Source organism: Acomys minous, assembly GCF_964271855.1.
Source record: "Acomys minous genome assembly, chromosome: 17".
Lineage (NCBI taxonomy): Eukaryota > Metazoa > Chordata > Mammalia > Rodentia > Muridae > Acomys > Acomys minous.
The window spans coordinates 17,971,927-17,982,432 of record NC_140500.1 but is presented as its reverse complement, the minus strand read 5'-3'; the positions used below and the strand labels follow the sequence as shown (position 1 = coordinate 17,982,432).

The window sequence follows — 10,506 nt, the reverse complement described above, 5'->3', positions numbered from 1 at the left end:
TTGGTGGGGAGGGGGAGAGAGGATGTGGCCACTCCTCTCTCTACGGGTTTCTCGAGATCCCGTAGACCTATGCTGATTGTAAAGTGACATAGAAACGCCTTCCCTAAAGACAGTAGATTCCCCACCCGAGCCTAGGGTCGTCTTTTGAATGGATTTACCTAAGAGAATGTGAGTGGGTGTGACTCTCTCTTCCCCCGGGGGATCTCCAAAGGAAGCGACAAACTGGGGATTCAGATGGCCCTTGAGCACAAGCTGAAACGACAGACTTCATGGAAGCAGTTCCATTTTATTCAGGGTGAAGAAGGGTTATTTAGACCTTTGGGGCGGGGCTTGGGATATCCAGGGTAGGTATAGGCTGCGGGGCGAAGGTACTGAGATGCCTCATTTACATGGAGAAACATTCCAGGAATCCCAGGCGCTTGCTGAACAGGTTCTTGAGACCGGGAGGTGGAGGAGTTGGACCTGTAATTTCCCAAAGTACTGTGTGACTTTCCTCAGGTAGAGGGTATAGGGATCCCAGCTCCCTAGGCAGGGGAGAGGAAGCCCTGCTGACAAAGGGAGTCCTCCATTTATTGAGGCCCTCAGCGCTCTCCCATCCTGCAAACTTAGCAGCATGGCATCCATACAAGGGGCTGTGAGCTCTGAGTTAACATCTATCCAGTGACCACAGAAACAACCAGACTGAGAACTGGAGACAAATAAGTGTGTCAGCCACACAGTCTCACATGTGGTGGAGGCCAGGAGGTGTGAGTTCTGAGTTGACATCTATCCAGTGACCACAGAAACCACCTGACTGAGAACCGGAGTGTGTCAGCCACATGGTCCCACATGTGGTGGAACTCAGCCTATACCAGGACAACCAGTCAAGGTTCCCGAGATGTGTGGTTCTGCCGAGACCTGAGCAGCAAAAATACCCAGCTAACCTCATTTTATGAACAAAGCCACTGGGGGCGTAGATGCTAGTCACGCAGTAAAACTTAATGGACATGACCATCAGAGGACAGCTGTGTTTATACTCCCTTATGCCGTTACAACTTTGTAGCTTAGATAATTTGTTGATTACATTTGAAATGATCTTGAATCATTTGTTACCGATTTGTTTGCTCCGATTCTAATGACTAAAATTGGGAGGGGGGGCATTTGTGTTTGTTTTTATTATTCATTTGGGTTGTTTTAGTCTGTGTTTAACTGCTAACTGCCACAGACTCTAATTTAGGAAAACATACAACTAGTTCAAAGGTAGCTTAGTTATGTGCTAACCAGGCGATGAATAGTTTGAAAAAAAATACCTACATTATATGTGTTTTAGTACTGCTCTATGCTGTGACACAGCTCCGTGACTGTCTTAGTTAGGGTTACCGTTGCTGGGATGAAACATCACGTCCAAAGCAAATGGATTCTGAATAGGAGTCTATAGTATGGTGCACGTATTTTAGTTTTCCAAACTCTGGAAAACGAAACACATAAGCTATTGAATGACATTGTTCTAAAGGCGACATTATTGAACAAAATCTATATTTTAATTCAGCACTCCTCACTCCTTTTCCTTCTCTCTATCTTTTTCTTCCTGACTGGGAACGGAAGTCCCGCCTCCTCTCTCCTCTGCCCAGTCATTGGCTCATAAGCATCTTTATTAACCTATCAGAGATAACTGGGGAGCATTCTTTACACAACACTGAGACAGGAGATTCCTCGTAGAGATAACCATGCCCATATTTGGACTGCAGCCAGATCTCGGGGCACAGGAATCAGTATCTGAATACACGATGCTGAAAACATCCGCCGCCTACAGTTTCTGACTAACTTACTATGTGGCTCGATGTATTAGTTACTTTTCTGTTGTTGTTATAAAACACAGTGGCCGGGTGGTGACCTGTAGAAGAAAGAGTTTACTTTGGCTTTTCATTCCAGCGGGTTAGAGTCTACAACGGAGGGGTGGGGGGAGGAGAAGAAAGCAGAAGAAAACAGTGACAGCTGGAGCAGAAAGCCGAGAGCTCACATCTTGAACCCAAAGCACAAAGCGGAGCGAGCTACAAGTAGGTGAGGCTTTTACTCTCAAAGGCCACCTCCAAGTGACATTCCTCCAGCAAGGCTGCACTCCCTAAACCTTCCCAAACAGTGCCACCAACTGGGGACCAAGTGGTAAACTGCCCCAGGAGTTGGAGGATATTTATCAGTTAATCCACCACCCCCAGGCTGGCCTTGAACTCATGACCCTTCTGGCTCAGCCTTCCTGGGGCATGAGCTACCAGTCCCTGCATTAAGAGCATTTTAATAATGATTTTGCAAATGGCTTTCTGTGGCTGTTTTGCAGATGAGCTCCGACACAGTGAGGGTCACAGGCTCCAGGATTAGAATCCAGTGCCCCTCAGCTGCCAGGGCGTCTTCCCACAGACAGAACATCTCACTTAGAATGACACACCTGTGTGTGCTTACATTTACATTTACAGAATAAAGACTCTGTAAGCATCACGGTGCTTTGTAGAGTCCATGCTTTGTGGCACTAACTGCACTGGGAGGGCTGACAGCAGGGACAGTCTGAGCACAGAGATCTGCTGTGGACGGTGAAGTAATGGACATGCGATTCGCCGCAGTCAGGAGTCATTACACGTGGTTTCACGTTTTGGTTCCTTTTGGCAGATCCAAGAATTATCTGAAACACAGCTCTCGGAAACCACTTTGTCCTTTGAGATGACGGCACAGCTGCCGTTTTTACCTTCACCAGCAATTTTAAATCTGAGGAAGAAAAGAGTAACCGCTCTCAGCGTCTAGGATTTTCTCATAATTATCCTCTTAGCCACTGTTTTCCTTTGGACTTTAAAGGAAAGAGTAGAATGCACAGTTATTGAGCAGAGTAAACACAAACAACGTTGTAAACATTAAAGGCAGAGATGATTAAAAAAAAACAAAAAAACAAAAAACCTCTAACACCTGCTGTTTGTTCGTTGGCAAAGAGTCCTACCAGCAAGAATCTTCATAATGATACATAAAAAGGAAATGGCTTAGAGAGAGCTAACTGATGCCCTCATTCTATTACTAACACAGAACATGATATACTTCTTTTTGTTGAGTTTCAGCTTTCTTTATATACAGAGTTAGGGGCTGGAGAGAGATGGCTCAGCAGTTAAGAGCACTGGCTGCTCTTGCAAAGGACCTGAGTCCAGTCCCCAGCACCCACATGGTTGCTCACAGTGTCTGTAGCTCCAGTCCCAAGGAATCTGATCCCCTCTTTTGCCTTCGATGGACACCAGGCATTCGTGTGGTACACACACACACACACACACACACACACACACAGGCAAATACTCAGGTACATGAAGCAGAATGGACAAATCTCTAAAATAGATTAATAGCAGAAAAGTGCACACACACATATGTGTACACACACACACACACACAGGCAAATACTCGGATACAAAAAACAAAATGAACAAATCTCTAAAATAGATTAATAGCAGAAAAGTGCATGCACACACATATATGTACACACATGTACGTGGTTTACCTAGGTAATGTCCGGGGAAGTATTAAGATAACCATGACTGTGTGACAACGGTTACACACAGTAGGTGCTCAATGAATGTACTCAATATACAGAGTGAGCTCACAGGGTCTAGATCACAGACTTGCAGGCAGAGACAGAACCATGTGATACGTAGCCACAATTCCTCCTCCTCTTTCCTTAGGTTGGTAAACATTTGATTGACATTAAGTTTCAAATATGCATGGCTCCCAGGGCTCCCAGGGCTCCTGGGGTTCCCACGGCTCCCACGGCTCTGTGCTGGTAGAATTCAAGCGCTAACACAAACAGTATCCGGGTTGATTGTAAGGGAGTGATGAGTTCGAAACGCACTCATGGGTCTTACAAAGAAGATGGCGTAGGTAGCGGGCAGGGCTCCCTCGCGGGTGTCCTTCCTTTGTTTAGTCCTTCACGGCGCCCCTTGAACTTGAGAGGCAATCTAATGTCATCCTATGCTTGTCCAGCCATGATCTCCCCTCTTTTATTTCTTCCATCCTTCGGGATCTTTCTTCAGCTTTCAGGATCATTTCCCTAGGGCCGATCTGTTTTAAGTCAGTGGCTTCCTTTCAAAATTCCTTTAAGGCTTCCCAGGCTTTCTCTTACCAGAAACTCAAAGAGTTCTCTAACATTCCTTATTAATTGACCCAAATAATCCTGTGGGGGGAAAACTGTTTCTCTCTCCCTTTTTCTTACCGGAAAGCCAGGGACAGAGAATTAAAACAAAAGTGGGCCTTGTTTGACTAATACTCCTTCAACTGAGTGTGGCAGCCTCCGGGCTTACCAGTAGCTTTTGTCTAATCGCAGTGTCATTTTTGTCCTCAGAGTAAAAGGGCAGATCGACTGAGCTTAATCTGCACACGTCTCCTCTCTACTCTATGCCGCCTTTTTATGTCTTACAATTTCTATACTTAATAAAGAAGTAAACCCAAATGTATTTCAGCATTTTTTCATTTCAATCTCTTGTGTTCTGAATGTGCGATTCGCAAGTTTTTCAAGCAAGATTATGAAGACAATTCTCACTATCACTCCTGAAAACCTTACTGAGAACGATGTGTAGAGATTTGACTGAATTCTACCGACCTTCGCTTATGAAAGGAATGAGTATTCTGCTCCTGTTATACAAACAAACATGAATTCTGAAGTGTCACTGCTCTCATTGCCCTTCACAGTGACCGTGACAATCTCGCACAATAGGAAGATGACAAGACTGCCAAAGAGCTATCGGCTTCTTTGGGAGCTGCACACAATTACAGTTATGGTATCAAGTCCCTCAAAAGGTCCTGTGTGGGAGAGCTGTGATGCTGTTAAGAGATGCCTGGGTCACGGGTGCCATAACTCCATCACGGGATTAACCCATTGCTGAGTTCCCAGCTCAACAAAATGAAGCCTCACAAAAAAGATGTAGGTCCTAGGGGCCAGGCCTTTGAAGGGAAGAGATCTGCCTGACCCCCCACCCTGTGGGTTTGACGTTTCCTCTGCTTCCTGCCCACCACAAGGTGAGCAACTCTGCTGTGCCCTTATATGTAATGGAAGTTTTGGGTTCTTTGTAAACTCAGTTGTGTTGTGTAAATATGGTTTTGTTTGAATCCCAAGTGCGGGATTTTAGTTTGTCCATAGCTCTTAATTGTCTCATGCGGGGTGTGGCTTTTGCCAGCTGGAGTCTCCACGGGGAGGGGCGGGGCCTAGGGCTCAGAATATAAATGAGAGCGCAGAGAGGGCGTGGCTTGGTGTGCGGTGTTGGTCTGTGCCGGGTAGCAGTGTGAAGAAAGCAAAGACGGCTGGTGTGACAGTTTGGAGCAGACAGACAGGGAGAATCACTTCTGGGCACAGCAGCTTGGAGGAGACTGCTGGCTGCGTCTGCTGTTGACAGAGATTGGTATAGCCCCAAAGACCCCTAAACAGCCTGGAGAAGTAAAGGGGTCCCCTCTCCCCACTAGCCTTCTCTCTTCTATGTAGGGTTGGGAGATTGGAAGGGAGGCTGAGGCCTAAACACCTTAAATAAAGTAAAGTTTTTTTTAAAAGAGCACTATACTTATACAACCGCATTTCAGCGTTGCCACAGGGCTAGCAGCAATGGAGGAAGCTGGAAGTGGGCTTGAGGCCCCTTGAATTGTGAACCAAAATGATTTTCCATTCTTGTTTATCTGTGATATTTTGTTAAAGCAACAAAATCTGATTAATTCCTGTTTCCATCATGATTTCTCAAATAACTGTATGTTTCATAACTCTAGTTGAACTATGTATGATGCAACCTGTGACGATGTGATCCTCTCTCTCAGCTATCAAGGCTCCGTGCTGACACTTACTGCTTTTCCTGTCACATCTACTCCTCCTCTGATGGCTGTGACCTGAGAAACTAGCCTCCCAACACAGTATGGCTCATTTTAACCAAAGCCTGAACAGTGTCATTTAAGAAATTCTTTGGGGGCCAGGTGTGGTGGTGCACACCTTTAATCCCAGCACTCGGAAGGCAGAGGCAGGCAGATTGCTGTGAGTTCAAGGCCACCCTAGTCTACAAAGTGAGTCTAGGACAGCCAAGGCTAAATAGACATAGAGAAACTTTGTCTCGAAAAAACAAACAAACAAACAAACAAAACAAAAACAAAAACAAAAAAAAGAAAAGAAAGAAAGAAAGAAATTCTTTGGAACATATATAAAGTGTTAGAAAGAAGAAAAAAGAAAGTTCTATGTGCCTGTAGGCTTCTAAGTTGATCTTTTAAAAATGAATATTGTTTTTAAAGGAGTTAGTCTAGTCTGTGCCCTTAGAACTTGTATACATACATACATACAGATAGACATATATAGTATACATACACACACACACATACATACATGTATACATAAACATGATTTTCTAAAAAGATGGTATCTTTTCATACATGGAAAATTTCAACCACCTTTGGAACCATATTTTCAGACTGTTCTGAACCTCTTTAGTCTTTGATATCAGGGTCAGAGCCCTGCAGTGTAACGACCTGAAATGAATATTCACGTTAGCTGCTCTAGTACTCACACATCAGAGATTAAAGCAGAGCCGTTTATCCACTTCCAGTTCTTGCCTGGCAATGAGTAACTTAGTCCTATCCAAAATGAATGGTCTTTTTCCTTTGTCAAGTCCTGTAGGAGTCTCTACAATCAAAACAGAGTAGAGGGCTTAACCCTGAGTCTGTGTATGGGTGACTCATATCTTACCCGCCTCCTGAAACCTAGTTCACGGGTCACCTGTATCCCTGCTGAGTCCCCAGTTAATGCTTCCTCCTTTGTGACTCTGTCCGTGCATTTAAGATCCTGGGACACTCAGCTTACATGCGCAGTTATTGGCTCACATGTCCGATTAGTCTTTCAGACTATGAGCTTCCATAATGGAAAGTCCCAACTTCCTTTGCATGGAAGATTTGTTAAGTCTAGAGTCTTCGGTGTGGCTCAAAGAACGTGCTAATGTTTCTGTTTTATTGAACAACTTACCAGTTCTTCTTGGTCATGAACGAGCAGCAAAGTGGCTCCTTTTTCATCACAGTCATTTAGACCTCCCTGCCAACTGCTGGAAGCTTGAGAAAAATGTATGCATTTATCTCGGTGTGGAATCCAGTGTTTTGGGCACTTTAACGTAGCTGGACTATCTGAAGTGAGAAGGAGACACAGTATATTTCTACCTGTTCTTGCTGCACCACAGCCAGTTACACATAGTAGTTGCTTTACTAACACACACTTTTACTAACATGTGCAAGACTGAGATGACTGTTATGACATATCAAAGGCATATATACCAAGGAATTTACTTTTACTTCTACTAATTACCTTTAGACAAAGTTTATTATTTGACATGTTTGCATATATATATATATATATATATATATATATATATATATATATATATATATATTCCCTTTGAGTGTTTTCTTAAATTAATGATCAAGTGTGCTAGCATCCTGAGGCAGTATGGCCAAGTGGTTAAAACCTCAGGATTCAAGGTTACACAGTTTCAAAGACATTCCCAGCATTATCAACTGCCAGTCATGAGACCCTCAACAAGTTTCTATGCAGCAATTTCCTGTAGCATAAAATTATGGTGATACAGTGTCTTCACGGGCGGCTGTTGCAGGCCTTGGCTGCTGTAACCCCTGGTAAATAGCAACGTCAGCTATTATTCTTGAGAAATTCAAGGCACAAAAATTACCTGGTGTCTTCCTTAGGTTCTCTTGAATATACACACTGCATTTTTCTATTGATGGTTTCTGTATTAAGACTCGCACTAGTAAAGAAGAAAACACACAGAGAGAATTAATTGCTGAAGTGAATGGTGGAACACTTTAGGAAATCAAGTTATTTCAACAAACCTGAGCATCTGGATTGAGGATAAGATATTATCAAACTGGACTGAGGAATCAGTTTGGAGACAGAATATATTAAATAAAGAAGAAAAAGACAGAACACGGGGCTCCACACCAGTGTTAAGTCACATATTATCTGAGAGCCTTACAGAAATTCTTACCTTACCCACACTCATGCCCGAATTCTCATCTTCAGAATGACTATTGCACACCCTACAAGAAAGACAACCTCCTGTCCTTGGGGTTTAGTAGATACTTAATAAACTATACACTTGAGACTTTTAGTTATCTTTGTTGTTATTGTTATTGTCACAATTATGACTTTATTTTTTAGGCTCTGAGTACATCATGTGTGTGGTGGTGGAGCTTGGAGTCAGCTCAGAACACATCCAGACACCAATTCTCAGCAGGAAGGATATTTATTATCCCAGAGGGAAGAGTGTGTGCGCATGCATGCATGCACGTGCCTCTGGATCAGGCAAAGACAGCAGCAGGTGTTTCTACAGGAGTGGGTTTTTAAGGAGGAAAAGGGGAATTCTGTTCTAGGGTGAACTGGTGAGTCCTGACAGGACAGGTTAGCCAGTGTAGCCAGATAATGGATTTTGATTGCTAGACCTTGATGTTATGACAGTTGGACCTTGGTGTTCAGCCTCGGGAATGAGTTAGGCCTGAGAAAGTGGCTAACTAAGGGAATGACCTTGGGGTCTAGCTTTAGGAGAATAATCTAACAGTTTAGGAAGGAAGAGGGAAGGAGAACAGCCATAAGCTGCCCATGCCATCTTTGCTATGATCTGGTCTGTTAAAGAGCCCCTAATGCCTCTTAGAGGAATTTGGAAGCATGAGAGAAATGTGAAGTTACTGCAGTGTCCTGTAAGCACTTGTGTCATTGACCTTCCCCCCAAGCCCAAGAGGGCCACATCATGTGAGGAGGCACTGACATTTATGACAGAAACAAAGGAGGAATTCTGAACCCACAGTTCTGCCTCTCTTACCTAAAACACTCAGCCCAATCAGGGTCAAGAGAAGAAAGATCAGCCCCGTACAACTCAGTCTCAGAGCCAACCTATGTGAGCGTGGGCACCGGCAGGCATCTGCGAAGTTAAAAAGGCCTCGTTACTCATAAGTCAGTTGAGTACATCTGGAATAAAAGTGAAAGGTGGTCTGGATTAATGCGGACAATTGGATCAAGTAGAGGGTCGACTGCAGATATAAGCCTTCTTAAATCAGAATCCCACCAAATAAATTCTCTGTCAGGTCCAACTGTTTGCTTTGATAAAGTAGGACTGAAAACAATGCTTATTATTATGCATGTATTAGGCACAAAGGAATATTGGGTGAATCAAACTTGGTAGGTGTGAAGACGTATTGAAAGCCACTGAGGGCTGTCCAAAAATAAATAGCATGTTCTGTTTTGGGATGAGAGTCAAAAGATCTCTAAGGAGGATCTTCTTTCAATCAAGAGACATTTTTGGTTTTCCGGTGCTAATGACATATGATTCTGTTCCTGAACATGGGGGCTGCTTCACCGTTGTCTACAATGATCTTCTCCACCTTAGATCAAAGGTGTGGCATCCAAGGAGAAGCATCTCTCAAGTCCAGTGTTTTCAGTATTTCAATTATGTCAGGCCCGCCCTACTGGTTGAGTTCCAAACCCCCTAATGGATAGATCAACTGAAACCATGGCTAGCACTGGACTGTAGGCACACTGTTATACACATCACACCACACACACACACACACACACACACACACACACACACACGCACACACTAAGCACATACTATACATTGTGGCTGTGGCTTTCACAGCGTTCTTTCCTTAGGGTACTGTCATAATTGCTTTTTGTTGTGCTCTGTTCTGTTTCTGATATAGCGTTGCCCATTAGCCCAGGCTGACCTCTAACTCTCTGTGTGGCTGAAGATGACCTTGAGTTCCTGATCCAGCTGCCTCCACCCCCCAAGTGATGGGATAATAGGTGTGCACCAGCCACAAAGAGTCAACATGTAGAGAATAAGAGACTATGAAGTATCCGACCCTGAGTGGGACATCTGCATCCTATCCCATCCCCAACCAAGGCTCAGGCATCATCACAGAAGAGCGGGCGGGGTGACTTTAAAGCCAAGTATAACTGCAGTGAAACACTGTCTTCTGGATATAACAGGTCAGTTGCTCATGGCGACTCACACCGTCTGTGAAAGCCCCCACAAGACCTTCAAAAGCTCAAGTCAGACAAACATCCCAGAATGATGGTGGTAGTTGGGCATAAAGTTCCACTCCCAGCTGGAGAGCTATAGACAGCTGATGGCTGCAAGGAGTGGTGGGTGTGTCTGTTTTCTTCAAAGATACAGTCTCTAAGAGGCCGCCTATGCTCCAGGACATGGTCCTACACCCGTGCACACATTAGGCTTAATAGAAAATCGAAACCCAAAACCTTTAGCTGTTTAAACTCCTTCCTCCATGTTTGCAGGCATAGGCAGGGAAAACAAAGACTTGATCGTGCCTATCACAAATAACTGGCTCTGTCAAATCCTCCTTCTAATTAGCAAAATTCCCCATTTCCCCACACCGTATGTATTGGAAGAACCCTGCTGTTTGATGTTGCAGCCCTCCCAGTCCAGATAGCCATTCTGGAACTTGGTGTTGTTAGGTGCAGGA

At 44.2% G+C, this 10,506-nt stretch overlaps 1 protein-coding gene across 1 annotated transcript in view; it reads right to left on the bottom strand.

Moving 5' to 3' along the window:
- Positions 1-1,603: 1,603 nt before the first annotated feature.
- The window catches only part of LOC311588223 (killer cell lectin-like receptor subfamily B member 1B allele C), a 94,124-nt gene continuing 85,221 nt past the window's right edge, over positions 1,604-10,506 (bottom strand). Inside the window, exons 5-6 of the mRNA XM_084765701.1 lie at positions 6,534-6,649; positions 1,604-2,736 (exon numbers count right to left, since the gene is read on the bottom strand). Coding sequence (XP_084621827.1) covers positions 2,595-2,736; positions 6,534-6,649 — 258 coding nt within the window. The 3' untranslated portion in view covers positions 1,604-2,594. The remainder of the gene's footprint in view (positions 2,737-6,533; positions 6,650-10,506) is intronic.